This window comes from Choristoneura fumiferana, chromosome 12, assembly GCF_025370935.1.
Source record: "Choristoneura fumiferana chromosome 12, NRCan_CFum_1, whole genome shotgun sequence".
Lineage (NCBI taxonomy): Eukaryota > Metazoa > Arthropoda > Insecta > Lepidoptera > Tortricidae > Choristoneura > Choristoneura fumiferana.
In genome coordinates, this window is record NC_133483.1 from 1,232,387 (window position 1) to 1,246,559 (window position 14,173).

Here is a 14,173-nt window from a genome sequence, read left to right on the forward strand (position 1 = left end):
ACGAGTAACGTTCATCATCATTATCAAATTAGCCGTAGGACGTCCACTGCTGGCCATAGGCCTCCCCCATAGACCTCCAGTTGCCTGTTGGAAGCGTCTTGCATCTACCGTGAACCCGCGACTTTAATCATCATCCGTCCATCTCGTTGGTGGACGTCCCACGCTGCGCTTGCCGATCCGCGGTTACACTCGAGAACCTTTCGGCCCCAACGACCATCTGTTCTCCGTGATAGAATAACAACGTGCTGATATCGCTACTTTTTAACCGACTTCAAAAAAGGAGGAGGTTATCAATTCGGTTGCATTTTTTTATGTTTGTTACCTCAGAACTCCGTCATTTATGAACCGATTTGAATTTTTTTTTTGCGTTCGTCTAGGAATGTCTTCAATTAGGTCCCATAAGCACCAAATCAAGATCTGATGATAGGATCTTAAGGAAATCAAGGAAACTCTTCAAATGTTGTGGGGACTCCTATAGTAAATTGGATATATTTAGTAGTAACTCGTGCATTTGCTCTTAAAAATCATCATTTCGTGATGATGAAGACCAGAGTTGACCATCGGAGTTACTACACAATAACAAGTTTTTCACTGGTTGAATTTTAATTACTTTGATTGACACAGTTGCTAGGCAATTTATGCTCCTCGTAATGCATATAAAATATGGTAAAACGGGTGGTGAAGCACTAGGACTCCTCAATAATGAACGTCTCTGCATCGGAAAAAGCAATCTTTCGTAAAAGGTGACGAGCAGTTGATATTAAACTATTGTATCTTAGATTATTCACACTAAAAAGCGTGAAAAAAAATTTATAGCAAAAAATTGAACCGACTACAAAAAACCATGAAAATAATTTTCTACCACTCTGAAGTCGGTCGGTGCCTCAGCACGAGCCAGAGGAGTGATTGAAGCCCAATATAAAGTGCGTAGGTGAGGAAGATGACTATAGGTCCACTCCTGCTGGCTCGTGCTGAGGCACCGACCAACTTCAGACTGGTAGAAAATTATTCTCATGGTTTTTTGTAGTCGGTTCAATTTGTTGTTATAATTTTTTTTTCTTCTCAAAGGGACATCACGTGCCGAGCTTTTTGTGAACAACAAAAAATCATAAGCATATCATATCATTAAGATTGGATAGTCTTAAACGGCTTGTACATTCCAAGCACGAAGGCGTATAAATACAGCGGGCAAGGCCGCGCGCCTCACTCTAGCGAGATCCGCCATGTTTGTACGACAGGTTAGTGGTTTATAATATTTACTAACTTGTGCCTACGGCTTTGCACGCGTTAAATCTGGGGTAACCTATGGGGGTAACATAGATTTACTTTCATGATCCGTTTATTGGTATTTTGATTGATGTTTTCGGAGCTTTATAAAGGATACAATACTTAACTATTTCATAAACGATTGGCATAGTTTGACTAGATATTACTGTTTACGTTTTTCCCTTTCTTACTTGTCACGTGAGGCTAGAGACTACAAATTGTCGCCTTTGGCCTAAGTTCCTAAGGAGTATTTTTATCATAAATAGTGCATAGTTCCAGCAGGACAATAATAAATAAATATCATAATAGGACACTTGATTGACCTAGTCCCAAACTAAGCAAAGCTTGTACTATGCATACCAGGCAACGGATAAACTTAATTATATAGATAAATTCATACTTAAATACATATTAAACACACAAGACCCGAGAACAAACGTTCGTATTATTCATACAAATATCTGCCCTGGCCGGGAATCGAACCCGGGACCTCAAGCTTCGTAGTCAGTTTCTCTAATCACTTGGCCATCCGGTCGTGTAATAAATAAAATAGAATAAAGGTGGTAGGGATAGAAGTAAAATTCGTAGTATACAATGTCGTGGGCAACTACCAGTTTACCGTATTCGCGAGTCCAACCTCAAGGACGCGCCGGCGCAGTTGTACCTCCACAAGTTCGTTTATGATGCGACTTGTGCAAACCGACCTTTACATTCCACTAGCTTTTTAGGGTTTCGTAGCCAAATGGCAAAAAACGGAACCCTTATGGATTTGTCATGTCTGTCTGTCTATCCGTCCGTATGTCGCAGCCACTTTTTTCCGAAACTATAAGCTATACTGTTGAAACTTGGTATGAAGATGTATTCTGTGAACCGCATTAAGATTTTAAGAAACAATAAATTTTGGGGTTCCCCATACTTAAAACTGAAGTTTAAAAATATTTTTTCATCAAACCCATACGTGTGGGGTATCTATGGATAGGTCTTTAATAATGATACTGAGGTTTTTAATATCACTTTTTTCTCAACTGAATAGTTTGCGCGAGAGACACTTCCAAAGTGGTAAAATGTGTGTCCCCCCCTGTAACTTCTAAAATAAGAGAATGATAAAAGTAAAAAAAAATATATGATGTACATTACCATCCAAACTTCCACCGAAAAATGTTTGAACAAGATCTAGTACAAGTACAAGTAGTTTTTTTAATACGTCAAAAATCGTAGATCGCAATTTACCTTTCATTCAATCAACAAAGAACTTTTATATCATGTTACTTGCTGCTACGGAACCCTTTATGGGCGAGTCCGACTCGCACTTGACCACTTTTTATGTTTGTGATTAAGAACCTAAACTGTTAGGTGGACAGGAAAAAAATCAGGATGGTAGTAAATATTTAATAATATATCAACAAGGAAAATTATAACGGCTAAGATTGCTTGAGAATTATTAGTAGCGTCCCCCCCCCCCACCCCCTCTAAAATCTAAACCGGTGGGTGGAAAAATTTCAAAAAAATCAGGATGGTAGTAAGTATATCAAACTTTCAAGGAAAACTATAACGGTTAAGTTTGCTTGAGAATAAGGTAAAATTAAACTTGGAATATTCCGTACACAATACGATATCCTTAGAAAAATATTACTTGATTTTTTCGTAATGGCTACGGAACCCTATCTTGGGCGTGTCCGGCATGCTCTTGGCTGTTTTTTTTTTGTGTACAAATAGGCTTGTGTTTGACCACGATCACGCTTGATGGTAAACGAAGAATGTGGACTAAGATGGAGCACGCTTGCCAAATAAATGCACATTCCAAAATTATTTTTTCCCAAATGTCTTATTTGCCAACAGTTTTATTTCCCAACTCTTAATTTTCTCCGAAACCTAAATTTCTCTCAGAATATTTTTGAATGCTTTTATTGAACGCAGTAGATTGGCACGCAGTAGGTTAGCTTTGTTTTATGTAAGTTCCGAAAAAAAAAACAGAGAAAATAATTTCAAATCGGGAAACGAAACAGTTTGGCAAATGAAACATTTTGGGAACAATGTTTCGGCGAAAAGACAGAACCCACAAATACAACATTTTTAATCATATTTTTTTTTGCCGGGTACTATTTTTTATCGAAAATACAAACTGAAATATGGATGCATAGAAAAACCAGAAAAATAAGACCAGCGCTGGGAATCGAACCCAGGTCCTCGGCATTCCGTGCCACGTGCTCTATACCACTACACCACCACTGGACCACTGGTGGACTGTGTCCACTAGTACCTTACTCTTAAACTACTAACAGTACATCGAAAATACAAACTGAAATATAGATGCACAGAAAAACCAGAAAAATAAGACCAGCGCTGGTTTATTTTTCTGGTTTTTCTGTGCATCTATATTTCAGTTTGTATTTTCGATATAGGTTTTACGGGATGACCGTAAAAGTAACAAAAAATTTGGAATTGAAATAAACAATACAAAAAGATTCCAAAAAAAACAATCTTACTAACAGTACGTTTCAGTACTTAAAATCGAATCGAAAGTTGAAACTGTACCTATTCGAAAGCATTTCAAAAAAGGTAGGTAGGTCGGATAGGTATAAGTAACAGTACTTATACCTATCTGTATATCTGGTACTATAAAAACTGTGAGTGACAGACAACGAAATTAAAATCTAGCAATATAACGCTGTCCTTTATTTTCAATACCTCTCATATTTAGTTTTCTTAAACATTTTTACCGGTAAAACACACTAAATACGGGCAAAATTGTCCTCTAATGATCAGTGTCTCATTAAAAAAAAACATACCAAGTAATTAATATCTGTGAGTTATTTAAAAAGCTTTTAGTTTGTCTCGATCCAGCCAAACCACAATGCTTGTTCCTTTCTAAAATACAAGTCGAAAGTGAAAATAATTACCTTGAACAAGGCGACAGTGACCAAGTTATAATCAAGTATGCAGAAGATTGATTCTTTTATTGTCTTATTCTCTAAAGAACTAGTTTAGATTAGTTACGTAGTACCTTTTAAGCTTGCACTATCAAAGAGAGAAAGAAAGAAAGAGCTGCATTTATTTAAAATACAAAATATCGAGTAGAGATGAGTATTATAGTCAAAATACCACAAACGGGCCTTACCACGCTAAAACATACAAGTAATATTTACCTTGACGTTTCAACCACATTACAGAGGGCGTGGTCGTGACCATTGGTCGTGACCAATAACTTGTAACAAGATATGTTGCAAGTTAAATAAAAGATTTTTTGCACTTCAGAAAATGGCCCCTGTGGCATGGTACCGAATACGCTGGCAGCATTTCCTCGCTGGATTGTAAGAGTGATGTGTTGAGCGAAGAAGCTGCCAGATCTTCGGTCTCCTGTGGTATCTGAGTCTCTTTGATAAGTCTATTATTTAAGTATAATAATATCATCTTTCTACTATTTCTTTGTACCTGTAATGGCATAGTTATTGGTAAATTCGGGTTCAATTCGAACGATTTCATGTGCAAAATTACAAGTTAAATAAAACCATTTAACGAAAGAAAAAAAATAGGAATATTATTTTTTTGCAGTATTGCTCGGATTAGGGACATGAAATTCGGGGCGAATTGTATTGCGTCGTTACGAAATTGAAGATGTAATTTTTGGGAATTACCACGAATTTTTTTGCGCAATCCTGGAATTACAATTAATTTGCTAGCCCTAATGGTTTACGCTTAAAAAGCCTCAGGTAGTAAATCCCACTCATATAATAAATTTGTAAGTCTGTTTGTTTGTTTGTTACATCATCACGTCTAAACCGCTGAATACAGATAGTTTGAGTCCCGGGGAAGGACAGACAAACATAGTTTTTGTCCCGGAAAATTTCATAGTTCCAGCGGGATAGTGAAAACCGAATTCTACGTGGACGGAGTCGCTCAGGCTAGTGATTAATCAATTGTTTCTTGATCGAACAAATTAAGCGCCGAATGGACTATACCTCCTTCATCTTTTAGCATTAGAAAGAAGGAAAGCGATCTTGGCGTGTCTTTTTATTGAAAAATAAGTCACAGCAAATATGTAACAATTATAGCAAGGACTTTATGGTCATTAACATTCTTTTGGTATCATAAGTACCTAATAGTTACTGTTTTTTTTTTTACTTTCTCAAAAAACGACTCGTCAAGATTGTGTACCTCATTTCTAATGCTAAAAAAACGAAGTATAGTCTCGCCATGTGTGAAAGAAAATACGCACGGAATTTTAAACGTGAGGTCATCAAGCCGAATACAGTCATGATCAAGGACTCACTTAAATACAAAAGATCAAGTACATCATACACACAACAATAAAATTAGACTTAGTAACTTTGATGACTCTGTCACTACTCATTACAGTACAATACAAAATCATTGTTCCTGTGGGTATTATGAGATTTGAGTACTTAAATCCCGCTATAATATTATAAATGCGAAAATTTGTAAGTCTGTTAAAATACAAACTTCATTATACATGATATACTAAACTAAGTTAAAATTATAACTAAACTATAACCTAGAAAAAAATGGTAAATGGAACCCCCCGCGGCATGGACCCAAAGATGCTGGCAGTATTTCCTCGCTGTATAGCTATGCTGAAACGTTGTGCGAGGAAACTGCCAGCTCTTCTGTCCCCTGTGGTATCAAAAAGTCGTTTAGACAATTCTTTATAATGTGCTGCATTCTTTAATCTTCTTCGTGCTGGGCCCCCACGCACTTAAGGTCTCAACCCCGAAACCTTTTTATTTGTTTACTTTTAGTTTATATATATATTTATAATTATTTTAAATATATAGTTAACAATAAATATGATATACATAAGTCAAAGTCAAAATATCTTTATTAAATTTAGGCACCATGTTGCTCCAAGCCGATTGATTTCAGACCAATAAGTATATATTTGTACGGAAAGAGATGTCACATCAGTGTAAAAAAAATGGTGGGTGTCGCTGACTCACAAGTGTCAAAAAAAGTTTGAAATATTTGACATCAAAAATGACCAAGTTAAAGATGACCTAGAGACGTCTTGTGTTTTGCGAATTTATTCCTCTTCATGCCATTAACAACATACGTTAATCACAAAAGAAACGGACCAGTACTTTTCAAGATATTTAAAAAAAAACTTTCAAGTGGCATTGCAAGGAAACTGTCAATAATTATGAGATAAAACTTGACAGATTAATAACTAGCATTATTACCAATACATAAGATATATTCATTGGCTAACAACGTCAGGGGCATATTTTGTTCCCTTACACGGGTATAGCCTTTGTAATATAACAATGACAAACATTAAAATATTTTAGTTATTATTAATTTATATTTCCATTCTTCCCGTTTCATTCTCAACAATAAATCTATCTCTCTCAATCAATCTAGAGCGACCGCCGAGCGTAGGTATGAAAAGTGAAGTAAGTACAAACATGAGATTGACTTCTTTACCTTTCTGTTTTGTGGCTACAACCTCCATCAAGCAACGTTAGAAATTCTATTCTTAGCGAGTAGGCATAAAGGTTACGAATCAAGTATTGCCCACCTGTGCTCCAATTCATAATGGTCACTAGGACCTTGTAGATCTCGATGCACTCAAGCTTGTGGAAATAAGAGTAATGCTTTTAAAAGCGATTATTTTATTAAGTACTAACTGTTGCGTACGACTTCGTCCGCGTATAATTCGTTTGTAAGTGTCCCGCGGGAACTATGCAATTTTACGAAATAAAAAATACCTGTATACCGAATTTCCAGCAGTTAAGACGTGACGAGGTATTAAAGCTTGTTAGGTCTTTCAGTTTAATTGAAAGTTTGCGAATAAATAGAATTCCTAAAATTTATCTAACATTGCTTACAACTACCGTATAAATTTATTATCACTTAAAAACAAGCTTTGACGCGGGTCAAGCGGGGGTATGTATGTGCGGACATACATACATACATATATAGCTACATATATTGCAAGTGAAATAAAAGCTCGTAAATAAAGGTGGAAGAGTTTGTATGTATGTACCTACTTAGTAGGTAACTACTACGAAAACTCTTTATAATATTGTACAAAAGAAAAAAAAATAGAAATATAAATTATTTATTTGCAAGAATGCGTACTCAACCTGCAAAAAGAAAATACAATTGACAAAAAAATACATTAAAATGGAAGTTCACACCTTTTAGCATAGATGCCCAATTATTGACACGCCTGCCTCAATATTGACGTCATAGTTTTTATTGCACCAGAAGTACCTTCAGGTCACCTGACTTCCCATGGACACATTTAATAGCTGCTAATGCGGTTAATGAAGTCATCGCGAAGCAAGGCCAGATGACTTGTGACGTTTCAGGGTCATTGAATATCTACGAGATTAACAGTGGTTTGATTGACGTGGCTCTATCCAACATCGTCGATACTTTTGTTTCATCAATAACATTTACATGGTGTTAATTAAATACTTAACCAAAAATCTCAAACACCCCAGCAGTCTTTTTTATTTTAATTTAGTTTCTTACATTTATTTTAAAGTGCATTCGTTATTTAAAAAGTATATTCGTACTTCGTAGGCATATCTTACTTAGTCAGTAATTCTACTTGATTTCTAACTCTACATTCATAAATTTGGACCTGTCCATAGCTTTTGTGTTGTGTGCTTAGGGACCACTTCTGTCATCTTGTTCATAATAAGTATAGCTGATATTGCTATGTATCTATCTAAGTATATAATTTATATCTTTTGAAATCCCTTTATCTTGAATAATATCGATTCTCCGAAATACACTTAATTCGCATAATAGATATCACATATTTTTTTAGCATTTCATTATTCAATAAGTACTTTTGCATAATCATAACTTTGCATAATTATCAGGTCGCATAATACTCATTTCTCAGAATATTAACTAGCAGAACACTGTTATCGTCAAACATACTTCTGCAGAATATTAAATAGCACAACATTAGTATCGCCGATTTTTGTATGGCATAAAGACATAGCAAAATACTAGTTTGGACTAAAGTATTTTCACGGAATTTGAAATAGCATAATATGGCATAATGACACAGTTAAAGGAACGAACAGCTACCACAAAAATGGGTTAAGGTTAAAGTAAGGCCAGACAAGTAAGGGGCTATGACAGCAGCAGGCGAAGCACCAGAACAAAACAGCAGTTACAATTAAAACAACACTGAGGTGTTTTTAACGCTTCAAATACTGTGAAATATATCTTTCTGCGTAATAACTATTCAAATATATAAATATTATTCTCATCGATATTATGTCATGGTACTTTAAAAAATATATGCAAAAAGTAATTCGGTGATATTCGGTGATATATATGATGATTCTGCTCAAGGTCGTTATTAGTGAACCGTTGTAAATATGTATTGTCTCTTTCGCTTTCTCTCTCTCTCTCTCTCTCTCTCTCTCGCTCTCTTTTTTATAAATTGCATGAGTAAGAATGAAAAAAGAGGCTATGATTGGTTTTTTAGAGTCTTTTTGTATTTTTATTTCAACTCGAAATTTTTTACGGGTATCCCGTGAAACCATATCGAAAGCGTAAGAAGCGCAGTAGCGTAAGCGTAAGTAGCGTAGTAGAAATACAGTTTGCAGGTGGTAGGACCATGTGCAAGGTCCGCCCGGATTGCTACCACCATCTTGCTCGCTAATCCTGCCGCTAAGCAGCAGTGCTTGCACTGTTGTGTTTCGGCGTGGAGAGTAAGACAGCCGGTGAAATTACTGGCACTTGAGGTATCCCATCTTAGACCTCTAGGTTGGCAACGCATCTGCAATACCCCCTGGTGTTGCAGATGTTTATGGGCGGTGGTCATCTCTTACCATCAGGAGACCCACTTGCTCGTTTGCCATCCAGTCGAATAAAAAAAAAATAAAAAAAAAAGAAATAAGCAACCTGAGATATGTATGCATTATGTAGGCAAAAATCGTGTCTATATTCCTGTCCAGCGGTGATGTAGGGGTTATAGCACGCAGCACGGATTGCTGAGGGCCTGGGGTCGATTCCCAGCGCTGGTCTCTTTTTCTGGTTCTGTGCATCCATGTCTCAGTTTGTATTTTCGAAAAAAGAGGCATTGCAATGTTATTGTATTGTATTAAACAAATACATTTTAGTCAATGAACTAAAAGAATTTCCTTGCTCACCCGCGACCTAGATTACCAGTTGAACTGGTAGCATTGTGTACGGTTGTGTCACTCTGAAGATGAGCTCTGGTTGAGTTCGAAACGCGTCAGTGTAGTGTGGTGGTGGTGATAGATGGGTTTGTGTGATTTGTGTGTGTTCTTACAGTGTGGAGGTGGAGGAACTGCATGAACACGCATATTTTGCATAAGCTTAGCTATCGTAAGGCCGCGGGTGAGCAAGGAAATTCTTTTAGTTCATTGATATGGACCTCCGCAAAGTAACGCCTGATTCAATACATTTTAGTCATCTTTACGACATTTGACGTGTTTCAGATAGCGTTGCTAATGCTGTGCTGCGCACTGGCTGCGCATGCGCGCCCCGACGGCGGCGACACGCTGCCCCTACCCGGCCCCGGGTTATCCTATGGTGATTTACTTGTGAAGTCATTGACAGATCCCATGGATAACGAATGGAGCTTACTTGGGTACCCACGGGGTAGCCATTTTACCATGAGTTGGAGGACATCGTGAGGAAACCTGCAACACCTGTGAAGGCATGGCATGTGAAGTTGTTAATGTGCACTAGGCCTGCGTGGGAAGTACGTGCCAAACCCTCGTAGTCTAAGAAGGCCCCGCAGTTTGACCTGTCCTAAATCCTGGGAACCTATAACATGTATAAGGGTCATTACCCTTATACATACTCGTATAGGTTTCCAGGATTTCTTAATCTTCAAGTTGTTGTCTGCTTATAGCTTGTAAATCATCATCATCATCATCCCAGCCTATATACGTCCCACTGCTGGGCACAGGCCTCCTCTCAGAACAAGAGGGCTTGGGCTATAGTTCCCACGCGGGCCCAGTGCGGATTGGGAACTTCACACGCACCATTGAATTGCTTCGCAGGTATGTGCAGGTTTCCTCACGATGTTTTCCTTCACCGCAAAGCTCGTGGTAAATTTCAAATGTAATTCCGCACATGAATTTGGAAAAACTCAGAGGTGCGAGCTGGGGTTTGAACCCACGACCCTCTGTTTGAGAGGCGATAGGTCAAACCACTAGGCCACCACGACTTTTAGCTTGTAAATACTAACTAATATTATAAAAGCGAATGTGTGTTTGTTTGTTTGTTAAGCTTTTCCGCTCAAAGTATTCAACCGATTTAACTGGCCCTTAAAATTTTTCGAGGGTCTTCTTATAGTCTCAAACTATTTCCTTTCGAAATTCCATCACGACCGACTTTGCTATTAATACTATACTTAAATTGCACACATTTTTCTAACAATGTCTTCTAAGGGAACAGAATAACGTACACTAAATAGCTGATTAACCTAAATTCAGCAGGGCTACTACGAAACTTGAAACTCGAAGTTTGTATCGTACCGTCCCTCTCGTTCTCGTATTAAATAGTATAAAATGTCAGAGGGATCGCGTTTCGTAGTAGCCCTGCAATGAGGGCTATCGTTTTTTGTCTCACTAGATGGCGCACTGTTGCGTGAGGTTTTTAAGTGTGGCTTTCAGAGTCTGTTATTACGGGCGTTAAAACAAAGTTTAGATTAAAATCATATTTAAAACACCTTAAAACCGTACCATAAAAATATCCAGCAACCACTCTGTTGCTAAGTCCCATTTTGTTCGGATAAAAAAGGGAGGACAAAAGTTACCGAAAGACAAAACTGTCTCAAAACACAGACATTCATTGCCACGTAACGCATAATCGCCATAACTAAATTCAGGTTATGCAAAATGTTCACAAAAAAAATCTTATTATAAATAAACCCGCGTAGCTCACCCAAAAACTATGAGATTTGACATTTCGGAGACCTCACGCTACACTAGCGCCTCTAGCGGCGAATTCATTCGCGATAGCCCACATTACCTACGAATAGATGGTGAAGCCGTGGTGGCCTAGCGGTTTGAGAAGCCGTGGTGGCCTAGTGGTTTGACCTATCGCCTCTCAAACAGAGGGTCGTGGGTTCAAACCCCGGCTCGCACCTCTGAGTTTTTCCAAATTCATGTGCGGAATTACATTTGAAATTTACCACGAGCTTTGCGGTGAAGGAAAACATCGTGAGGAAACCTGCACAAACCTGCGAAGCAATTCAATGGTGCGTGTGAAGTTCCCAATCCGCACTGGGCCCGCGTGGGGACTATGGCCCAAGCCCTCTTGTTCTGAGAGGAGGCCCGTGCCCAGCAGTGGGACGTATATAGGCTGGGATGATGAGATGGTGACGCAAATGTCAAAGTTGTCAAACGGACACAATCACAATACTAGCGCCACCTAGCCAGTCACAGAAATTCTTATAGGCACTTGTCTCACCGCCAGCGAGGAAACGATTGGCTATCGACTATTTTCTCGCTCAAGAAACGAACCAAAGATATAAGATCCTGTGTGAGTAAAAGAGACACATATATTAATAGTTGATCGCTGGCTGTTCACACTGTCGGCGAGAACTCGCTCTTATATCTTTTGTCGCAGTGACAAGAGCTATAAAACTCGCTGAGCTATAGATACTCGCTCAGCGATGTCAGCTCGGTGGCCGCCCCGCACGAGTCAGTCGAGTGGAGCGAGTAATCGCCCGTCGCACGCGAACACTCGCTTGCAGCCGAGCGACAAAACTACACTCGCTTCTCGCTGCTCGCCCACTCGTTTCTAGTTACTCGCTCTACTCGCTTCTCGCTCATCGTCGGCGGTGGGACAAGTGCCTACTCAAACGATCACTCATTATGAACGTGTACAAGCAACTTCCTTCGTATCGCTATAAATTCTTATTTTTTAAAAGGTGGGATCCCCTATGGCAGTATGAGCGGCAACGTCGCGGAGTATTTCAAGCGGCAGGCGCCATCTAACGGCAGAAGTGGTAACCTGGCGCCATTTCCCAATGCGGACCTCGACTTCGCGCCGATTGAACAATGGCTATGATAGATGGCGCTTTGTCTATTTTATTTTTTAAATAAGTATAAGCTTAGAAAACGTGATACAATGTAAGATCTGTTGTTTCTATGATAGATCAATTTAATTTATAATTATGTGATTTGCCATAATATAATAGGTTTGCCATAACGTGAAAGCGCCAAGTGTTTTTTATTACATAATAAAATTAAATGAAATACTTTATCTTGCTTATTTGTTACTTTTACGTTCATCATCCCAGCCTATAGGTATACGTGCCACTGCTGGGCACAGGCCTACTCTCAGAATGAGAGGGCTTGGACCGCAGTACCCACGCGGGCCCAGTGCGGATTGGGAACACACACCATTGAATTGCTTCGCAGATTGTGCAGGTTTCCTCACGATTTTTTCCTTCACCGTAAGCTCGTGGTAAATTTCAAATGTGGTTTCGCACATGAAATTCGAAAAAATCATAGGTGATTATTGGATTTTACTTGACGTTCGGTGAGAGATATGGTTAGTATAAAGTAGTGGCGTGGCGCAACAACTCGATTCCAACCAAGTAATTGAAATTTTTATACGCCATCAGCGATTAAAAGTATGGCGAAGAGGGTACGCCAACCCCGAGGAGATGCATCGCAAGACAAAACATCACTCTCCAGGTTGTCTTACGAAAATGTTTACTTCACGCCACTAACAGAAAGTATCAAAGCAAAGCATCAATCATGCATATTACTTTGACACAACCCCTGTCACAGACGTCAACAAACTATAGTAAAGGTTCACAAATGCGCGCTGTGAACAAATTTTGTGCGCCGTTTTGATGTAAGAAACATGCAGTCTATACATAGACGTCTATGTTTACTAGGCCACTCTTAGGAGTCTGTTCAATATGTTCACATTTTACAGGCTATGTCATTAGTCTTCTTCGTGGTTTGCTGCATACCTATTACTCGTTCTGGAGGCTGCACAACTAGACCATGACAAACTCACAACAGTCAAAGGTATTACAAATGATCTACTTTCTTTCTAAAATCGACAAAATTTAAAACAAACGGCTTACCAACTGATTTTTCATTAATCACGCATTGCACAAAAAAACACTGACAAATATAAATAATGGATAGGTACACTTTTTGTAAAATTTTGAACGGAAACATCTCCCACTCAGACGCTGGTATTTTTTCACTGCTTTTTGCATACCTATACATATTTTTTTGTTACCGCTATGATAGTAAACACACCATCCAGCGAAGGACCGTGAATGGGACAAAACCAACAGGTGACCCGGGAGACACCTTAAGTCACCGGTTCAATGAGAGGTGGAGTGGACGAAAGTAATAAAATTCAGCCATATCTGATGTATCATGCACAAATGACAAGTCCCGTACCATAGTACGATTGTCATTTTTAAAATGGAGCAAAAACACTGGCTGTATGAGGATGGAGATTTTTTTTTTAATCTTTTTATTTATCACAGTTTTGTCACTTTATGCATAAATTTATAAAGTTCTTACAATACGTTAATGTTATTACACGAATTATTTAGTTCATTTTTTTTTATAAACTGTCATGAACATGAATGAATTAAAAACATTAGAGATAAATAAATAAGTCTAAAGATTATAATTTTATTTTTGGTGTTCCATTACCACTGTTGAATTATAACATAAAATATATTATCTGAGTGTATTTTATTATTTATTATTAAATATAGATTAAATTAAATTAAATAATAATAATAAGAAGAAGACATAGAAAATTACCTAAGAAACTTTAACTAAATATATCTACATGTTACTATAAAAATTAAAATTATAAAAAGAACACCCCGTCCAAAAGATCTGCCTCTGTGGCAGAGTTCCCATGATGCTGGGCGCATTACCCCTTTGGACCGCAA

General features: G+C 38.1%; 1 protein-coding gene across 1 annotated transcript; it reads left to right on the forward strand.

The window, feature by feature from the left end:
* Positions 1 to 1,180: 1,180 nt before the first annotated feature.
* LOC141433074 (uncharacterized) lies at positions 1,181 to 12,496 on the forward strand. Its single transcript, XM_074094895.1, has 3 exons — positions 1,181 to 1,238; positions 9,717 to 9,810; positions 12,164 to 12,496. Exons 1-3 carry the CDS (start codon positions 1,224 to 1,226, stop codon positions 12,301 to 12,303), a joined length of 249 nt encoding a protein of 82 aa, XP_073950996.1. The 5' UTR covers positions 1,181 to 1,223; the 3' UTR covers positions 12,304 to 12,496.
* The last annotated feature ends 1,677 nt before the right edge of the window (positions 12,497 to 14,173 follow it).

Bases quoted from the DNA above. Each gene is read 5' to 3' on its own strand.
- LOC141433074 (XM_074094895.1), top strand. The intron at 9,811-12,163 runs GTGATTTACTTG...ATTTTTTAAAAG, and splicing joins CGGCCCCGGGTTATCCTATG to GTGGGATCCCCTATGGCAGT.